The 22098-nt window shown below is 38.1% G+C and overlaps 1 protein-coding gene across 15 annotated transcripts in view; it reads right to left on the bottom strand.

The window, feature by feature from the left end:
* Positions 1-22098, bottom strand: part of NRXN3 (neurexin 3) — a 919744-nt gene that overhangs the window by 93032 nt on the left and 804614 nt on the right. For 7 of the 15 annotated variants that reach the window (XM_088057330.1, XM_088057327.1, XM_088057321.1 and 4 more), the window contains 3 exons: positions 20650-20739; positions 15638-15694; positions 14058-14365 (listed from right to left, as the gene is read on the bottom strand). In XM_088057330.1, the coding sequence (XP_087913456.1) occupies positions 14058-14365; positions 15638-15694; positions 20650-20739 (455 nt within the window). The remainder of the gene's footprint in view (positions 1-14057; positions 14366-15637; positions 15695-20649; positions 20740-22098) is intronic. The other 8 variants (XM_088057324.1, XM_088057325.1, XM_088057331.1 and 5 more) reach the window with 2 other exon arrangements.

Here is a 22098-nt window from a genome sequence, read left to right as displayed (position 1 = left end):
CTATCAATCAAGTCAGGTCCTATGTGAGCCAATTATTCTATGACAATAGATAAATATTCCTTGCTTTTCAATAAGCAATGTGACAAGTTAATATGGTGAAAGTTTAACACTGCCTAAACTGAATTATTTTAGATTTAGTTTGGATATTGCTTCTCTGTTGTCCAGACACACCTGCTGTTCCTTGACAGAAATATAATAAGAAAAAAAACCAAAACCACCTACTGTCTCTGTGGACGAGAAGAGCTTGCATGTGTTAACATAATGTACAAAATACAACCATGAAATGCAGATGGGGAAGATTCTCATTAATTGGTGGATATAATTTTGCATGTCAGAAGGGGCCATTGTTGAGGTAATGGTCATATAGAGATCATTTGACTATTCAAAAACCTTTTCCTAAATATCAGTTTTAGGGGTAATGACAACTTGGTTATTTATATCCTGCTTTGGTTTGTTTTTGCTTCTTGCTTCATGGTCATGTTGAAAGCATCCTTCATTGCCATTCCAGACTACTGCTGGCTTAGCTATGCATTATTAAACAATAATTAGCTGCTAACCTACAATTAACTGTGTATCTGTGATGAAAACAAACAATCCTTATATACAATTTGTAAGGTGCTTCATAGAGAAATCTTGTTAACAGCTGTTTTCATTACTATTAGCATGCATACATGATGGTCCAGCAGATGCCAAAAGGTCTATCCCAGAGACTGAAGCCTTTGGGCAAGCAGGTTTGAAATCCACCTGCTTCCCTTGCTACCAAAAAAAAAAAAGGAATCACAACTCTATTCAGTAAGATTTGGCTGAAGGGATTGCTTAAGTCAACTCCCTCTACCTGGTACTATGTCAAAGGCATCAACTGAATTATGAGTTTTCCCAAATTACACACAAGTAGGAATGTAAATTCTGTATCCAGAGCCAGGAATGGCTGAACTTCTGCATACAGTCTGATGCCAAACAAGGTCAATCAAGTTAAAATTGGCTTTCTGATGCTGCCATGTGGGCTATGGCCCAAATGTCACTACTCTGTGCAAAGGAAAATCATGCCAGATACATTTAAATAGAGCAGAAATGGCACCTGGAACAACATGATCTGGTTAAATGAACAACGACTGCAAGCAGTGATCCGAAAAAATGCAGTCCCACTTCAGACACCATACCGGACTTACAGGACAGTCCACACTTCTCCCTGTCTCCTTCAGGACATATGTACAATTTCCAGTAACAAGTGTTTATGATCACACTCTTCAGTAATGTGAATTTTCTGTTAAAATATCACTTTGCATTTTCAGAAGGCAAATCATTGTTCACAAACACATCCTCCCTTCTATTATTCTATATGTTTTGGAACTGCCCACCAGATTTTCTTACATGAAGATTTCCAATAAAGAAAATTTGTTTCTAGTAACAGAGTATGGCCACTCCTGTCCAGTGACATCTTAGACAACTTTGAGGCCATAATTCATATTATGGTTTTTATCACAGTTTTTATCTGCACAACTCAAACAAGTCAGAAAATGTTATTTTCCAGACCCCATGCAAGTAAAAGTGAAAAATTAATCAATGAATGATAAGAAAAAAAAAAGAAAACCCAGAGAAGTTATTTATTCTGTTTTACTTCTGCAAAAGAAAAACTAGCCTTCCTCTCTTTCAGAAAGCACTTTTTTTTTTTTCCTTCTTTTGAAGGGTCTGCCTGGACATCAAAAGAGAAGAGAAATGGCAGGGGTCTGGAGTGATTTTTTTTCCTAAAGTCTTTGCCTTCTATGAATGAATTTGCACAAGACTGCTGAATAATGCCCTGACTTGAAACATGATGAAGTTATGATTTAGTCCTAGTCAAAACTCCATATAGTTCTACAGTAAAATGTATCAGTGACATTAATAACATATACTAATAAAATATGAGAATTTCTGTCTTAAAGAGATCAAATAAGTGGACTTCTGAATTGTAGGTAAAGGACGTTAGTATTTTGAATTAATAGTCATTATTTCTCCCCATCCTTAGTCAGAATTTATAGACCATTGCAGGTGGATGGCTCTAGAGCTGCAAAACTCTCAGATGCCAAGGCAATATAGATGACAGATACTTCAAATGTAACTTGCCAGGTGGAACTTAGCTCTATCAATGGATAATAGTAATCACTCCATTTTTCTGTAATGTCCTGTTGGGAGAAGTGGGGTACAACAATGCCTAACCGCTGCCACCTTTCATTGCCACCAAGTTGCCTCTCAGCTTTAGGACAAAAAGCAAGGGAAGAATAGCCAACAATAGGAAAAAAAGTTTCAAAAAATGTAATCCCCAAATCCTCCTGACCTTCAGCTACAGCTGCCATTAAATAAGGTTTTAATAGAAGAGAAATAGTAAGTTTCGAGTGACCAAAACTGCCAGAAGCAGAGGGACAGCCTGTGCTATTCCGTCTCTCTGCTTCTAGAACAATCCTGGGTGATCTAAGCTGTTATTTAGACACTCTGCCTCGCTCAGTCTTCAGCTCTCTTGGGGAAAGGTGATGGCACTGCCATCCATTCACCCTATTTCTCCCCTCACAGTAGAAGCCTTGATGCCATTTAACTGTGGCTGCCTTTGATGCCTCACGTCCACCTCTACAATACTAGTCAGGAGAGCACAAATGCCTGCCAAGAGCTGCAGCAGTACATGCTGCCATGCCAAAAGAAACCTGGCCCTGTGGAGAGAGAAATTCAGGCTCAGAATCTGAAACAGAGACCTATCTCAAAAAGAACAAGTCACAGACTGCAGGGCTAACAACTCATTCTTTTTGATAGAGCATTTCCTAAGGCCAAAGTGAACAGAGCAGATCCTGGTCCTTAACAATCCATTGCCAGGCTCTCACCTTCCTGTCCAGTTCATGCCAACTTCCCTCCTTCTTTTCCTCTGGGAATCACATGGAGCAGATGTGAACACCATTGCCCTGGCTTCAGTTAAGAAAGGACAAAATAAATAACTTGCAAGCATTGGGCATTAGCTGAGAGGCATCCAGAGAGACACTAAGCCTTTTCACAGCAGATTGTAAGTGGTCCTTGCTTCTTGCCAGGGCAACAAATGTTACAGCCAAGCAAGCAGAAATTTCTCTGCTGTGCTTGAGTCCATAAACAGGACAACGTGTAATCAGCCATCTGAGCACCAAAGAATTATTCATCTTCAGGAAAGCAACAATACCTCAGAATGAGTCAGATGTGGGGGTGGAAGAAGTCCTCTATGTGAGAGGCTCCCACTGCAGTGGCTCTTTCTGAGGCATATACACAACATACAACCCTCCTTCTTCCTCCCATCCATCTTTCCTTTCCACCTTGGCATTCTTATTTATGTCTAGCAGCTGGAAATCCTGCTGATTCCCAGCAACGACACACAGCTCTGTTACAGAGCGGGACCAGCTGCTCTCCTGGCTCTGGAGGAAGCCCATAAGCTCTGCTGCACAGATCCACCCCTAGTGCTTTTAAAGCTGGATGCCTTCAGGGACTCCAGAGATACAGGCTGTACATTCTGACCTGCCTACCATATCTACATTTCTAAATTTCATTTCCACTAATTGCTAAATCTCAAGACAAGACAAGCTGCAATCACCTGAAGAGCCATTGCTTGCAACTTTAAGAACAACAATTAATTTTGCAAGTCTAATGGGTCACAGAGTAAAAGGCAATGCATTAGGCAGTTGAGACAACTATATACAATTTAAGTAGTATATGTAAACATATTTGGGACAAACGTGAGTGGATGAGTGGCATGTATGAAGAGCAGAATGGCTTTTAGCTTGCTTTTCCACGAATATCTCTAACGAGGCTATGTTTATAGCAATGAAACAAATCTACAAATCTGGCCACTAGAGACCTAAGCGCTCATAGAAGTTTTAATACAAATGGCGTTGTTCTAGCAGAGAGCAAGAGGATTAACTGCTGCCTAAATGTAATCAATTGGGAGCTAAGACAGTGATGCATAAGATTTGGGCCCTAAACATATTTGTAAGTCTTGAGCCTACTCTGAGGGCATTATGCTAATACATCCACAGCAAAGAGTAGTCAAGTAGAGTCTCCAGGAATACTGACTCTACCAGAAAAATGCTTCTAAGCATAGATACCACAGATCACAGAATGACTGGGGTTGGAAATAACCTCTGAAGGTCATCTCATCCAAACCCTCTTCTAAGGCAGGTTAACATTGAGGAGGTGCAACAGGATCACATTCATGCATTCTTTGAGTATCTCTAGAAAAAGAGACCTCTCAACCTTCCTGGGATGCCTATTCCAGTCTCTGCCACCTGCTCAGTAGAGAAGTTCCTCCTATTCACATGGAACTCCCTGTGTTTCAGCTTGTGCCTATTGCCCCTTCCCCTGTCACTGGCACCATGGAAAAGAGTCTGGCCCCATCCTCTTGATAGCCATCCTTAAGATGGTTTGTATGCATGGATAAGATCCCAAACAAGTCCGTTCCTTTATTACAAGTATTCTTTTCTATATTCTTCTGCTCAAAGTGAAAACAAAATAAGGTCTGACCTCTTAATTACCATATGTTTAAGTCTTTTTTTCTTAAGATGCTGAGGAAACAAGATAATTGGAATCCAATCCTACTCACTCATAAGACAGGCTTTCTACTTAAATCTAAGTCATATGCATTCAAAACATCCATTTCTGTTTTTACCACAGCACAGAGTAAATTTTTTGCTCTCTGCTGTACACATCTTTAGAATCGAAGTGTAACTTCAGGGTCTTAATACCACTATGAAAGACCTAGGCCAAGAACCAGGGAGAAGGGAATGGGAATATACCACCTGACGGAATTGACAAGGTATTAACCGTACTATCAGAACAGTGCTTGTGAACTTGCTTGTGAGATGGACCAAGGATGGTTATTTTACTACACAGGAAAGAAAAGAACCGTTTAGAGAGTAGGTTTCTTGACAGATGCTGAATGAATAGAGTAAGGATTAGAAAACAGTAGCTCCTGGCTCAGGACCTGTATCCAGCCTGCTAGAACCTTTTAGCTTTTTAGGTAAAGGACTGCAGCCCCAAAGCAGCTTGGCAGCTCACCTCCCTCTGCAAGATGATTGTGTTCCACTTGCTGTGGCCTGGCCCATTAATCTTCTCACCATCAAATTTGCTCTTACCTCTTGCTTCCTGCATTAAGTTCTTCTAACAGAAGGATAATATATTAAAGGAATAATAACAACACTGATAACAATAGTCTAAGAAATACATATTTCTTTCTCCATATTTCCCCTCGTCTGATTATCCTCCCAGCAAGAGCAGCATTAATCACTGGGACAAGAGATAAAAGATAAAGTCCAATTTGAATTTTGCTATGTGTTACTGAGAATGTATGTGTGTGTTCAGGCAGGAGGGAGGGAGGCTGCAGGATAATCTGTCATTTTATATATTTATGCTGTTGGAGGCAGTCAAGACTGGTTCTCCATTGTTACCACAGATTAAAATCATTCATGTCCTTATACTTTCACTGGAGGTCATTTTTCAGGAAAAAAAAAGAGATATTATGACCGAGTTAAATTCAAGCTATTTCTGCAAATCTCTGTGTATGGCCTGGACACCAAGGCTATTGCTTGAGTGTTAGAAGAACACAACATATAGTATTTTTTGTCCTTACCTGACTATTTTTACACTGAGTTTTCTTTCTTTGAAACAGTTATGAGAAAAGAACTGTTGCAATTGAGAAGGAGAGGTGCATTTAAAATGATCTTAGTACAAGTGAGTGATCCCAGCTCTGCCTGACTTCGAACTGCAATGGAAGAATCCATGGATCCTCAGATCTCACTTCCAGCATTTCTACTGATGTGAGTCTCAGCCAGTTTGGCAAAAATAAAATATCCTCAGGATATTTCATTTATTATGATATTTAAATAAATTATCCTTAGGGAACATGGAGTGTGGAAAGTTTAAAAGTAGAAGAGTGGTTAGTAGGCCATATAGTACGAGTTCATCTTTTCCTAAAACATTTGCTTCTCCAAAATAGAGTTCCTAGAACAACCAGCCTACCAGTTCTGGCCAGGTCACTCTCCATCTTTAAATCATGCTGGTTCTTTCCCATATCTTTGTGAGAGAGATGTATCTCATCCTTTGGATCTTGGTTGCCATCTGCCCTGCAGCATTCATCCTTTCTGTACCCACTTTGATACATTTAGCTACAAGAGCATTCTCAACATTTCCTACTCTCTCATTCATGCCCTCTAAAAAGTAATGTCATTCCCTGGGAATTGTCCTTACACACAAATCAATTTCCTTAGAACACCTAATCTGAGATGCACTAAAATGGGAAATACAGCACCAGTTGAAAATTCTAGAAGTAATTACTAGGGGAAAAGGATCCCTTTATAAGTAATTTTAAAAGTGAAAAGCCAACATATTTTATATGCAAATACAAATACCAAACACCCAATAACAACTTTTCCTCCAAAAATTTACTGTAAGAAAAAGCATTTATATCCTGTGCAATACTAGAAGAACTGAAATCCAGTTTCTCACTCCTTTGGCTTTATTTTTCCTTGGAAATTTTGTGGAAACACATTCTTATCTTTCAGAATATAATAGAAGTAATTTTGCAATCAAAATGAACAACATCCCACCTACTCATATGCCATCTAAGGAAGGAGGTAAAGAATTGGTGGTTGTATAGCCTGTCTTGTTAATCACTACTTTTACGAGCTGTACCACGACAGACATATCTTGCAAATCAGTGACAACTCATTCCACAGATGAAAAAGAAACTAGCAGAAATCCTTCTGTTTCTGTTAGCTAACAACACCATCATTCTGCAGAAAATCCAAGGCATTAATTAGATGGTTTCAGAAAGCAGGTCTGTCACAACAGCACGGATGTGTTTCCAATTTCTGTGCATTCACTGAAATGAATGATCTAGGAAAGGTAAGAAGTACATTCCCACCTCTCTGCCAGTTCTGTAAGAAAGACCAAAACAACCACAAACCCAAACCAAATAAATAAAATGGAACTATATATGTTCAGGAAGCATTCTGGCAATGTCTACAGCTTCTAGGCATTTCCCTGAAGTATATAAATAGCAAGAGGAACAGATATGATACAACAAAACATGAGCCAATCATCCAACTATATTTGAGCCATAACCATTGATTTTACTCCATTTATTTCCAAGTAGTTGCTTTTGCAATATTGGATCCCTTCATCATATCTTGTCGCTGCACAACCATTCTAGAATAACACACTTGTCCTGTTCTTTCATTTGGCTTGGGATCAAATGTATGGTCAACTAGAATAGCTTTAGTTCCTGAGTACTGTATTAATCAGATTTTGAAAATAACATTTCACGTGACTTTCAAGAATCCTTTTCTACAGCATAAATGACATGTCTAAATGCGCAAAGGGATGCTGTGCTCTGTAAAAAAGTGCACACTGATGTTATTAATGTTACTTTCTGAGAAATGTAAACCTGCCTGCCTAAAGAAGGCAGGTATCATCTTACTACAGCTGTTATTTCAGCTTCCTATTCTTTTATTCAAGAAAAGGGTGTGCTGCTTGTTCACCTAAAGGCAAGTAAAAATTTCAATAGTTCTTGATCAAGAGAAAACAAAGTATCATAGGAAAATCTAAAAATATTCTGAAATTCTAGAAAAGTGCTACACCCGCCCCCTTTTGCTCTCCCCTAGCTCTTTGATACTGGGCCAAATCTTCATTTCCAAAACTGACAGGAGAAAAGAACCGGGTACATGTATCAAATACACCAGCTGAGATTTTGCTGCAAGACCCAAATGATTGCTCAGACCTGTAAATTAAGGGAATGTAATCTCAACCCTTTTAGAAATGAATCAGCCAGCTCAGACCTCCTGTAAGCTATTAGACTGAAGAAATAAAACAGCAGCCTGGGTCCTAACAAAACACACAGAGGCGTGGCTGAAGTAACTACTTGCTAATGCTACTATATAAAAACACGTTATCCAAAGAATTAGTGTAAGCTGTATTTTGGGAAATCATGCTATATGCCAACTTGTCAAACCCCTCCCCTGGAGTCATGAGACAGACATCTCCATTTGGAGCAAACAATGGCTACTAAGTTAAATGTTCCAATATCACTGCTGGTAATGTCAACAAATGAAAGCATACACCCAGCATATGCATGAACTATTTTATGAGCACAATGTTCTTTATTACTGTAATTGTGCTTAGCATATTATACATACAAGGTTGAGTTTACTTTCATCATCAGTACTTGTCAGCACTGGGAAACATTGGCTGGAAAAATAATATTACAGCAAAATCATATTCTTCTTTTGAATGGGCACTGTACTTGCGGCTCACTTAAGGCACTTCCAGAAAACCGGTTCCCTATGGCACTTCCAGAAGCGCAGCACAACTGTCTTCTGCAGAGAGTGGATGAAACCATGAAAATGTAAGATTCTATTTTAGATTATATGAACTTTACAGGTAATCTGAGTATCCTGAATACAACACCAATAAATATAATTTAAACACACCATACCATTTGCACATCTAATACTCATTTTGAGAATATTTTTGTGCTGTCCCATACAGAACATTATCATATCATATACATGTTTCTGTTTAGGTAGCTACTACGTTACACACCAAAGATTCTGCATTTCAGTGTGCACTAAATCTATTTCTATATTACATATTTGTAAAGTATTTAGAGGTCATTTGGTATTACCAAATTAGTAACTGTAACCCACATGAACAATATTCTGCATGAAAATTTTCAGCATTTGAATTCTTGCTTCCAAACCCCGCTTTCTTTCTCTGCTCAAAGCATGTTACCATTTAATGATTACGGAAGAGATGTGGCTGTGAATAGGTAAATCCATTTTGTGAATGTCACTGCAGCAATGCACGAGTGTAGTATAGGAGAAGGGATTCTACTCTGAAGCATGCTAAAGTTTGGAGCTTTGGTCTCTTTAAGAGAAAATAATGGAGGAAGAAGCAGATACAAAGGGATGAGCCAGACTGTGTAATTCTCAGCTGTGCCAATGAGCCACTGAAGTCAGTCTTTAAAGCAGAGACTCATCAAAAGCTCTTTTTTCATTAGATCTTTGCAGTCTTGGGATGAAAATGTCACTAGTGACTTATAAGAAGCAAAAACCAAATTAAAGGCCAATTTCTTTTCCTACCAAATTATTATCTATGAGTGTAAAAGAAAGCACCTAGGCAAGACCAAGGGTGAGACAATTTTATTTGTCTTACTGACAGTGAAAGTCTAATTAGACTGACAAATCTTCTGTGCTATTTTCCTTTGTGATATACACTGTAAGGAAGGATTTAGCCTGGAGCTGCACGTTATGGAAAAACATTAATCAAGATTATTGGACCCTCAACAGAAAACACAGTTAGAAGGCTGAAAAAGCCTAATGGTTAAAAAGAAAGGTTGAGAACCTTATTCTAAGCCATGCCAATGGGCTGGATTCTCCATATAGACAATGGGCAGATTGCCTCTTCTACTCTCTAGAGAGATCAGTCTGCACATAATAAATTATGAACTGTCATTCTATGGCTCTAAGATCATAGCTGAAAACATCCACAAGTAATTTATTCTTGTCACCTACAAGCCACGGTTTGAACAGTTTGGCAAGTGTCATTTTCCCCATCTCAAGAAGTTGAGGCATGCCCTGGAGATGTAACAGAGCACACAGTTTGGTTCCTCAGGGAGAGCATGAGTCCATCTGTCCACCCAGAAGGGTTCTGATGTCTTTTTCACAGAAAACTGTTTTGATCTTGGGTCCTCAGCCATCCATGCAATAGGCCAGACATATTAGGGAACTGTTCTAGGGCATCCAGAAGATTACATGGTTCTCCACTTGGATTTGATGAACTGAGTGTGTTTTGAATGGAAGATGTGCATCACGATGAATGATCTCTAGGCTAGCTTTAGTAATTAACTTGGCACAAAGTGTTTGGAAACTGAATGACCCAGCTGTAAATGAAGGCAGAATGTGCCACATAAAAGCATATGGAGAGTCTCCTAAAAAGCTTTGAACAGCAACTCATAAAAGAGAATTCTGACCACACAAGCAGCTGCCATGGAAGCAGAAGACAAAAGAATGAGTGTCCCTTTAACCTGTTTTCACAGAGGTCTCCCAAACCAAAAGAACCCTTAAGTACTTCATTAATATCTGAAGTTATTCTTTAGATCAGCAAACAGGGACATGTGGGATTCCAGGACCTCTAACTAATGAAGTAACCCTGTGAGAAGCATGACAGCCTTGCAAGAATGCAGTGTGGCTCACCACAGTGACTTTCATCCAGAAGCAGTCTGCATGGCATCTTACTGTACCACACACAAAAGCTAGCAGCTTGTCTTCAAGGCCTTTGTGGCTAACGTGGCAAAGCAGAAGTCTCAGAGAGGATATTATTATCACAGGAAAGTCTGATGTGTCAGGGTCCTGAGAGGCAGCAAGAAATTAGTACAGCACATGCCACTCCTGAACAGACAGTACTTAAATCTAGGACAAAACCATGTGTGAGAAAGTCAAATCAGTGCTTCTTTTTGGGGCAGCGGAGCACAAGCACCATTTGCAAGTCACTGAAACAAACAAAAGTTGAAACTTCTTTTTCTCCCTTATTGTCAGCTAGCAAAAAAAGGTCAGCTCTTGTTACTTCTCTGAATCACAAAAACATTCCCAGCGGAATAGCATACAACCATATATCTCAACTGTTTCTCACTCAAATCCTAGCTGTCCTCCATTGATTTGAGTTTTACTGCCTTGCAGAAATTTAGTATAAATTTATGGACATTTTAAACGCTAATTTCAGTGCCACTGGGTATTTCCAGCAATATTTTTCTCTCAATTCCCTTTATCTTGGTTGTTTGTCCAAAATGATATCTGGGATCTTCAAAAGCTGAAGCATATCATTGTTCTGAACATGTACTGTGTATTTCTAAACCTCTTCATTTTCCCAGCTGTTTTTTTCTAACTGTGCCCTAAAATACTTCTGTCAGTACTCAGACTACCTAACTGCAGGAGGTGTCTTGGTGTGTGTTACAGAAGATATCTCTGCACTTACCATGCTCTTCAGTAGTTTCTTAACAAGTGATATGTGAATCTAAGTCCTTCTGAAATTCCCCTGGATTTTGTAGCACTTGGTGACTACAGACTTAATATTCAGCACAAGTTAACATGCATTTCCAAAAGGATTAGTTTAACTTACATATGAAAATGAGTAATACAAGTAGTACTGCTACTCCTAACAGAGTAAGAATAGTAATTCTATATCATAATTCATGCTATTTTGCTTCACTTTTATTTGTTAGCATGCTTGGTATTTCTACAATTGGCCAGAACTGTTCTGTGCCAAGTAACGTGCATGTGCAGGATAAAATGTACATTTTGAACCCAAAGAGTCTGCAATCTTAGCATAAAACAATATATCACACATGAATACAGAAACATGGATAATAAAGTGAAAAAATGCAACAACATTGACTGACTTGATAAACAGTTGTGTTAGACCATCATCAGCTTAACTTTTTGACAACTTTTTGGAATGCACCATGATAACAGAAGAATCTCAGTGGGACTGGAAAAATAACCTGCTGTTGCCTTTTGTATGGTATCAGGAAGCTGAAAGTTTCCTGTGATCAAATCTAAGAAGTGAGCAGAAAGTACTTGAATCATGCTGATCGGAATTGGAAGAGGCTAAACAGCTTTGAAAGCGAAGAAAAACTGCTTATTTCTGAGCAGAAAAGAGAAGAGAAAGCTGGAACAAGGTAATAACTAACTGTATTTGTACCTCTCATAGCCTTAGGTATCTATATTTTATATTTCCCAAAGAGTAAACTTGTTCTATTAGATTTTTCTACCACTTAGATCTAAAATTGTAAGCAGGCTTGACGATGGTAATGTTGAACACGAGCAAGATAAAATAACCATTAGGCACATGAAAAACTGTGGCTGAAGATACTGCCCAAACAGGAAAAGACAATTTTTTCTCACTTTCACCACACAGATACTGTAACTTAAGCAGACAGAATCAAATTCCACCAAAAATAAGGAAGAAAGCCAAGCTATCTGTGCTGCGACAGCAATAAAATGGCCCAATATTGAAATGCAGAAAGTTGCAATGGTGTTACATATTGACCTTTATTTTTCTTTCAGCGGGTAGCATGAAGTGTCTAAGAGTTATTGCTTTAATATCAGCTGAGATGAGGCCATTTGTTGTGGTGCATGTGTATCCAGGAAATCGCTGCCCTAACCATGTTTTTAGAAGTGCTTTGACACTTTATTAAATCTTCTTGATGCTCTTTCAGCACACAGTGGTCTCTGTAGGCTGAGTGAACTGCCACGTAGGCGAGGCAGGAAGCTTTCAAAAAGAGTTCCTTTTCAGGCAAGCCAGCATCATTTCCAGCCTGACCCAGCCCATAAAGGTCCAGTGCTCCTTTCTGTCTGCTGGTATAGCTAAACACAGCTCTGCTGCCCTTAAAAATTATAGAGGGCAGGATAAGAACCACAGACTTCATAGTTCTGGAGATGCAACTGTACAAATATTTCCTCTAAAATTAGAACTCGTCACTGAGGAGAAGGAACTGTAATTCTTGCAAAGTTTATGACAAACAGTGGCCAAACCTGGGATAATTTCCCCTCATTTGAGGAAAGGCTGAGACTTTACAAAACCATCTACCGGGCATTTGAGGCTAATAACGCAATTAATCCCAGTCCTGCTGCCATCTGGATTTACAGAGTACCAAAGCAGGCACTGTTAAACTTCAGCTTGGAATCAATTACTCCAATAGTTGTAAATTCCACTGCAGCCAGGTGTACCTCACAGGATCACAGAACAGCCGTGGTTGGAAAGGACCTTTGGAGGTCATCTAGTCCAAACCTCTGTTTAAGTAGGTTCATGCAGAGTCAGCTGTCCAGGACTACGTGGAGATGGCTTTTGAATATTTAACAGCATGGACACACCACAACCCTTCGGGGCAACCTGCACCCATGCTCAGTTACCCTCACGTTACAAACGTTTCCCGACGATTAGAGGGAAAGCCCTGTGTTTCAGTTGGGGCCCCTTGTCTTTGGTCCTGCCAGTGGGCACCACCCTCACCTTTACACACTTCCTGCAGGTATTTGTACACACAGTTATGATCCCCCCTAAGCCTTCTCTTTTCCAGGATGAACAGTCCCAGCTCTCAGCCTTTTCTCCAAAAGAAATGCTCCAGTCCCTTACTCATTTTAGAGGCCTTTTGCTAGTCTCTCCTTTTGCTAGTAGCTCCATCTCTCTAATGGTTTCAAATCAAATTATTTCAAAACAAATGTTTCATTCTAGTTGATAAGACAATAACACGATAGCACAGTCCTGAAATAAATAATCCACAGCTCAGATTGGTTATTCACATGATTCTTTTCTTTGCACAAAAGAGAGCCAATTGAAGGTGTTTATTTCTAATCAGTACCATATTCTGACTGCCACAGAAGTGGTTCCAAAACCACTGTTTTTTAAGGGTTGAAATAACTAATTTGGCACAATTAAGTCAGACAACGTGAAATTAATTTTTTTTTTATTTAGGAATGATTTTTAACCAACAGATTGGAACTGCTCTATGTTGGAACATATAAATATTGCAAGAAACTGATCTTGATAGTGTTCCTTCAAAGTTCTCTGCAGGAAGACTATAAAAGGGAAATAAAAAATGACTCCAACTGGAAGTAATGCTCCATTGCTTGTCTCCTCATTATGAACTTCACTATTGCAGCAGTTCATCCTGTCATAATAATAAATAACCATACACCCACCCTCCATTAAGCCATGCATATCTCTTCGGAATACATTTCTCCACATATGGAACTTTTGAAACACAGTTAAAACCTTGCTCTTGTTCACATTGTGACAATCTCACATAAATCAGCACTAGATCAGGAGCAAAATCCATTCCTATTCTTACACATATGTGCACAACAATTCAGCCAGCTGTTTGTCCTGTGTCCAACACAGGAGAACAGCATTTTTAAAATAAAGAGTTACATGGAGCATTATTCAGAGTACATAGCTCCTGTGACCTTAGAAATAAGCAGCAAGATGAATTAATTGAAGAAAAAGGAGAAGATTAACTGACTCACCTGGATGCTGGGCGGTGAACGATTTTTTCGGGTGGTAGTGGTCGCCATCGTGGTTGTGGTTTCCATGACTGTAGTCGACATTTCCGGTGGCACCGATGTGGTGGGTGTTGTTCCCAAGATGGAAGGGACTTCCCCAACGAGCCGGACACTTCCATTGATTTTAATGTTGGGGTTGTTCTCTGCCGCCATGTTCAGCACTTTCAGGCCATTGTAATAGAGACCGGAGAGCTGGCCTTGGAAGAGACGCCCTCTGTCCTTCCCTCCTATGGCTATTTGCGCCTGGGTGTTGAAGATCGTTAACTGTCGTCCTAGTGAAGGGGGTGAACAACATTATTGACAGACATTTCCTTCAGTTTGCATACTACATGGAGCCCTGGCCCGAAGTGATGAATAAAGGAGAAGTAGATTCATTCTTGGGAGTGTTTATGATGACTGCAGAGAAACAGTATGGAAATGTGGTGCCTAAAAGTCATTAATAAAGATGATTAGCCTGAAAGTGTGAATGCCTGAAACTGAACCTTATACCTCTGCATCCACTCACACATCAAAATGCTGGAGGAATTTCAGAAATTGGAACCCGTTCTTTTAGGACTGGATGAATTTTAAACTACAAATAGGACTTCAGCATGTGTCTATTTTTCTATCAGTTCAGACCGCAGTATCTGTCAAGCATTAGCCGATAAATAAACCTCCTTTTGAAACGGTTAAAGCATTGGATTAACTCATAAAGCCACATTTAATAATGCAAAGGTTTCAAGGGTTGGCTCAAAACCAGTAAAACATCAGGTGAAAATGAAGTGATAGAATTGAGGAGTGTTATGACAGGATCAGTCATGATCTTTCACCTGTAAACTTTGTGTTGTGAAGGCTTGCAAACCTTAACCCAAGAAAGAACAAACACAAATGTTTCTGATGTCTCTGAAAGAGCAAAGCTTTCGAAATAGTGAGGATAACAGTGCTTCAGACAGTTAAGCCCCAGAATGCCTTTCTCTGCTCTCACAATGAAATTCAAATGTAGGCAGGTTATGTGGTTTAGTCAAGGTCACATCTTGAGTGTTAGAAGAGGTCCAATGTCACATGTAATAAAAATATAATTATTAAAAATAAATCTAGTAACAATTGCCAATTCACCAAGTTCTGCAGGACACTTACATCACATTCAGCCTGGACTCCTCTATAAATACTGTTTATGTCCCAGGCTGCACTAGGTTGACCATGTTAAGAAATAAATTGCTTCATGAAGTGCAAAGGCAGTGCCTATAATTTCACTTTTCCTCAAAAGATTAGGGGCATGCCACCTGAAATCTGCTGAATTAGCAGACAACCAGACTGGACATTGCTCAGAAGGGTTATCAAGTCAATCATTATTTAAATATCTTGTGCTTTCCCATTTTTATGAAGTTTGAAATATGTTTTCCAATCCCATTCCCACTCCCCAGTTCTCACTCGCCACTTTCTGTCTAGTCCAGCCTGATGAGAGGTGCAGAATGCCACAGTGTAGGAAAGCACAGCCTATGATCCACTGCTCATTCCTTCATAGCCAGTGGTTAGAGTAGATCAAAATACATGGGGGAGCTCACCAATTTTGGTCGTCGTGGCAGGTCTTGAAGTCAAGTGGTGATGCGGTGTAGCATCATCTTATGGTGACAGGATGGACCATGGGGAAGAGAATGGGGACAAGAGAAGAAATGTATCTGAAAGTAGTTCCTATCCCCAAAGAGGGCCCTAGCTATCTAAGCAACAGTATATGGAGATGTGTAACACACAGACATGAGAAGGTGGGCTGCACATCCCTTGTGCTCCTCACTCTCAGATTTGTAAATGGAAAATTAGGACTTGATCAGGGTGGAGTAACTGCATTGATGAAGAAATGAGAAATAAAAATGGGGGGTCATCCTTCCCCTGGAAAGTGTTGAAACACCTGATGCGATATTCTGCATCTCAGGAGGTTTTAAACTTGCCAGAGGCAACATATTTCTATTAGAACATCAATAAACATGCACTGAAGCCACACATCCTCAGAATGTAAATTGGGCATTTACTCTTGTCTATGACAAGAATAGGACCCAGTAACAATATCTGTTAAGGTATTCATCCTTCTCAGCCCAGCTCCTGACTGAATTAGAGGAAATAGCACCGTAGAAGGTCCAACTCCTGTTCCATACCATGTCCTCAGAGCTTGCTTTTCTTTTCTGTCATGTTGTGCTTTGGATTTCTTAAGGGATATTCTGTAAAAACTTTACTACATCATTTTCCCTTCTCTGAATATGTTCCCTCCCTCTAGCATTATAGCTCTGTCTGTATTGTCCCTGCCCCTACAAACTCAGACATGTCAGTCACTTGCTACTGTTCCCTTCTTCCACCTCACTCATTATAAGAGTGCCAAAGAGTAGAGGTAAGATGAATAAAGAAGGGACTTATGAGTAAAGGGACTTATTTCACTAATCTTGAGATATTATCCTAAAAACAGATGGAAGATAACTGTCAGTTCAGTTTTCCAATTGCATTTCCATTCATTTCTTCCCTTGAATTAATTTAGGATCTTTTTTCATCTTTTGCCAAAGGGAAGGAGGTGGAAGGTGATGAGAAAGGAAAATTTTTTGCTGCTCCAGGTAGGAGAGCTCCCCAAACAAGGACAGGAGAGGGGTTCTCTCACATTTACTGGAGGATTATTACTGATTATTCAGCTCAGGATGTCAACTATTCTAACCCAAGCTCATTGCATAGCTGTAAACATCAGTCATATCTCTTGCATTTTTTGCAAGAATGAAGAGTTAGTATATTAAGCCTGTAAAAAGGGACCATGTCTCCAATTCTGGGCCTTCATCTGCATCTTCTAATGCTGAAAGAAAGTGTACACCAAGGAGGTGACCCTATTCCAGCAAAAAAAAAACCAAAAAAAAACAAACCACAAAACAACCCCAGACCTTTGATTGTGTATTTTGGAGTCTTCACTGTTAAATGGTTTTCCAGACCAGGATTCATGCAGTTCACTATATGGTTAATGCTGAAACCACACTAAAAATTTGTTTGCTAAAAGAACAATCACTTGTTGCAGTCACCTACTACCTGCAATTCCTCATTCTTTGCTCTAAGGTGGTACACAGGATAGAGACTCCAGGGAAATGAATATGGAATGAGAAAAAATATTAGGAGAGAATATACACTTCATTCTGCCACCATATGTCTCTTCTGATCATTCTTTCAAAGGAATTCAGCTGAAGCCTTACTTCCCCTAAGTAAAATTTATTTGGCTACTGAATTTTATTGTGGATCTATTTACATTAGTAAATTCTACTAGGTGTGTAATTCAATTCTGCAGTCCTTTTTTTTTTTCTGCAGAGAATTCTTCCTACTGCTCTATTAGTGTCATACCAAAGAAAAATTATGAGAAATTGTAAAAATAAAATTTTCATAAAAATTATGAAAAAATTCTGAATAGTTTGGGCTCTTGTTTCTTTGCTCTCTCATTGACTTCTTCATTTGGAAAACGGAATTCTAATGAAAAATACCACAGAGAAATCTGCAGTGTAACTTTTCTGTAGCACTAGAAGAGATTTTGGGCCTGATTTTGCAAATCCTAATTCATACTAATAGTTCTTGCTTCAAAGTACAGTCACTTACATCAAGGAGACTTTACAGGTAAGAGAGATTTGAATAATTAAGGACTTCTGGGATCAATCCTTTTGATGAGATGCTTCTGGGTCTTTATTAGCTCATCCAATTGCAGAACAGGTAACATCTGTGCCTTAGAAGACACCAAGTATTCTGCTAAGGATTTATGACTACTGAAATTGAACAATTTAATTCTAATACTTCCTTTTATATTAACATACATAATCTCAGTGAAGTTAATAGCATTTAATATTTTGCTTATTACTCATGCAATTCAAGACTGTAAACCTGGGCTCTTAAAATTATTTTAAACTAATTTATAGAATTTAAAAGCCCTTCAAAGCCAATAGTGAAGCCAGTGCAGAAAGATAACTTGTTATATTTGTTTTCCAAGAATGAACTATTTCATTATTATGAATAACATAGCAGTACCAAAGGAAGACCAAGTCTATAGCAGTCAAAAATGTCAATCAAAAAGCATTTCATCTTACCTCACCCAAGCCAAGAACTCACACAGGCAAGACAGCTATTCTATATGCTGGCTCTTTGATGAATCTGTTCCTCCATCCATCAGTTTGCCTTGTTTCATTTTGATAGGAAACTACCCTTTCACTCACCATCTTTATAAAGTCTTCTGACATAAGGTTTCCATTTTACATTAATTGTTAGATGGATGAGCAGGCTGGTGAACAGCCACACAAATTACTCATTCTTATGTATTTTTTTAAAATTTGAGTGATATTTAACTTGCTGAAAATGTCTGTCTACTTTGGAAAGAAGGAATCAAGTTATACTGTCTCAGGTGTTGCACTGCACAACGTTATTCCCTGACAAATAGTGGAAGGACACTGAATTTCCTTTCACTTTAGTAGAAACATAGCTCTATCCTTCTAGCTAACCACATCCAGTGCCTTGAGAGTGCCTGAAGATTCAAATATTGTCTCTTTCAAACTCTAGTGCATGTGTGATTGTCTTTTAACAAAGCATCAATATCCACAAAAGGTAGACTTCAGTTCAAAACTTCAGGATGGATTACAAATGGAAGTGTCTTGGCATGCTTTTAAGCTCAAACTTTTAGAAGCTGTGACATAAAGTAAAAGATTTTGTGGAAAACCAAAAGGGAAAAAAAAAACCAAACAAAAAATCAACGAACCCACAACCAAACCAAAAGAAAAAATGATGGGTTTCTCAAGCACATGAATTGCATCAAGGACTTAGACATGCATCTGTTTTAACAAAATTGAGGCAATCATTGTCTTTAGTGTTAAAGGGACTTTAGCAATTCAGACTTACCAAAATTATTCTCTTTTTAGTGTTAAACTTTATTTATCTACTTTAGTTTGATCATGTAAATTAATAGGGCAAACCACTGAGACTCAATAAGCATTTTCTGTTTATTGTTATCTTAAAATTTATTTACAGTTTAGCTGAATTAACTGTTTATGATATACTCTTGGTAAAAAAAAAAATAAATTCTGTTTGCATTACACAAATATTTTGCCTTACTTTCATTAATACTTTAGCTTCAGTTTTAAACATTACACCTTTGTACACCAAACCTGAAAAGTGAGCAACACTGCCAGCTCTCGATGAAGTTAGCAGGAACTGAGTGTGCACAACACTTTGCAGGATCAGGCCCTCCACATGAAAATATTTTGACTGGATTTAGCCACATGCTTCCTGACCTTAATTCATACTGGATAAAGCAATTTGTTAATTCAGCTGAGGTTAGAAATTTGAAACAGAACATAAATTATATTTTTCCAGTCCTACAAGAGATTGGTTTTCCTTCCTGGAAAATGCATTAACAACCATAGTCTAAATCAGCACAGAAAATGCAAGATCTGAGTTCAAAGGTCACCCCTTTTATTAGCAGTACTTTCATAAATGGAAACAAGAGAAGATTGTGTTCTGCTTTGTCTAGATTTCAAGGCAAAGAGTTAGTTACAGTGCCTTTTTTTTTTTTTTTGTCAATACCACATTTAGTAATGGAGGGAGAAGATCTTCCTAAACTCACTGTAATACCAAAAGCCTAGTTCCAACCCTACTGAAATCAGCAACTTATTCTGTTACCTTCAACAGGCTTTAAAATGAGTTCTAGATCCAAGTTTTTTTCCTCTCCAAATTCCTTAAAAAAAAAATAAATTACAGTTCTGACACAAGTCCCATTTCAAAAGGTCGTGGGCTGTATGCAGAACTTTCACTCAAGCCATCTGGACTTATTTATGTTAACAAGTTTTTTTTTTTGAACTGAGGCCAATTACTCCAGGCAAGCCCACAAAATTAAGTGGCACTGCCTTAGACTAAGAACTCGATCCGTATTTTAGACAAGTATCATTTGAGTGTTCAAACTGTACTCCAGACATAGCATAAAAGCAACAGAACAATCATTTTCTCTGTCTCCCTCACTGTAATTTAAATGAAAATGTTAAAAAATGTTTTCTGTACAACATTTTTTAAAATCATTTAATTATCTTAATACAATTAGGAAATACATAGCCATAGTGGCTAATCAGACTCATGAGAAAAAAAAACAAACAACTTAAAGGAAGTGGTTTAACAAGTAGATTAGAAAATCTTTGAAGAAAACTTCAATAATAAAGATATAAATGTAGCTCAAGCCCAAATTAAAGTAGGAAAATCATGCAGTGGTTAAATTGCCATAATACATGTTGTTGCTCTTCACTCTTCTTCATTTGGCTTTTTTTTTTTAAATAATCTCCTGAATTTTTGCTTGTTTGTCATTACTATTATAGCAAGCTTAGAATTTCGTCCCTTTAACTGCATTTTAATAGCAATGTATTATAGCATGATTTATCAACATATGGCAGGTGGAAGCTGACACAAATTATAATGAAAATTAAAACAGTCATTTATGCAGCAGGCGATTATCATTTAAGAAACATTTATTTGCAGGCTTTAAAAATGAGAGTTTAGAATCAAATGGGTTTAAAATGAAAGTTTTAATGACTGTTACCTTTTTCCTGCAGCCACTCCTCTACAGGCCGGTTATATTTGAAGGGGATTTTCTGTTTTACCATTTGGAACCGTTCACTATCAGTGTTGCCTTTAAAGTTTAAAAAACAGCTTAAAAACAATCTGCAAAGTCAATGAAATAGTTAAAACATCCCAGATTTTTTTGGGTTTTTTATGACCTTATTTAGCTATAGATAAATAAGTGCGCATGTGTGTACATATATATATATTTGAAAAGAGAGAGATTTATCTTTAGTAGAGTGGAGAATAGTTATACATCCAATTGTCTGAGGTTCTGGAAGGTCAAAGAAATTAAATCCTACAAAAAAGATAACTCAGATTCTCCTCAGAGTATTTGTTTATCCAAATTGGTTGGAAGGCATGTGCAATTTGTCTGCGACGTGAGACGTTGTGTGAACTCAGTGCCATGAGCTAAAACATTTTGAGCAGACTCTGGATCTGATTGAATATGGACATGGCACAATATGTCAGTCACGTAAACACACAGTTAGTAGCAATTTGATAAACCTTCTTGCACTGGTAAAAGAAATGTGTCAGGACTAGAAACCCATTAAACAAAAAAAAAAAAACAACAAAAAAAAAGGAAGGAAGAAAATATAAGAAATTGATGACAAAAGGATGTAATAGAATTAGTTTAAAAAAACCCAAATACCTAAGAATGGAAAGATAAACAGGAAAAAAGAGAAGTAAAAATTGAAAAGAGGAAGAACTGTTAATTAATGATACATGAAGACTTCTGTTCAGTTACCAAAGACTTGGGCCTGTTGCCAGAATAAAACAAAAACTTAGAAATTAATTTAAATTAAAAGCAGAAATAATTAGCCAAAATGTAAATTCTGGCAATTAGATTTCCATTGTTCCACATTGATTGATAATAGAATTGTCCATTAAAGTGTGCTTTGGTGGAAAGCTCCTATTACTTGCACAGCACAGGGAGGAACAGGATTCACACAAAGCTTCTGTCCTAATTCCCTAGCTACTGGAAAATTGTACAGGTCAGATGGAACCTCTAGTAGAAAGGAGCAGCTCAGTTTGATGGTGCTAGGAATGACAGTGAACAAATGCCATCATTCTGCTTTTTCATTTTCTTCAGCTAGAGTCACTTCATGATGAATTCTAATTTTTGCTTCAAGTATTATTTTTACAAAAACTCTTCAGTCAGACAAGCATAAGTGCATTTTTTACAGGAAACATTATAATATTGTAGGAAAAAGGATTAAGCCCACAACTTACTGAAGTAATGCTACCATAAGCAGAAGTTGAGTAGATCAGCTGTGCTTCAGTATGTGTTTTGAATAAACGGTGGTCCAAGTCAGCAACTGCTCTGCACAATTTACAGTATTGACTTTAAAGTCCCATAAATATCACCACATATAAATATTCTAATGGGGCTTCATATTTATTTGACTTTCTGAAACAGATGCTGTAA

The sequence above is a fragment of the Pseudopodoces humilis genome, chromosome 7, assembly GCF_049639895.1.
Source record: "Pseudopodoces humilis isolate 2021_Gansu_Grassland_sample_001 chromosome 7, ASM4963989v1, whole genome shotgun sequence".
Classification (NCBI taxonomy): domain Eukaryota; kingdom Metazoa; phylum Chordata; class Aves; order Passeriformes; family Paridae; genus Pseudopodoces; species Pseudopodoces humilis.
Note: the sequence above shows the minus strand (reverse complement) of the source record. Positions and strands in the feature narration are given on the sequence as shown.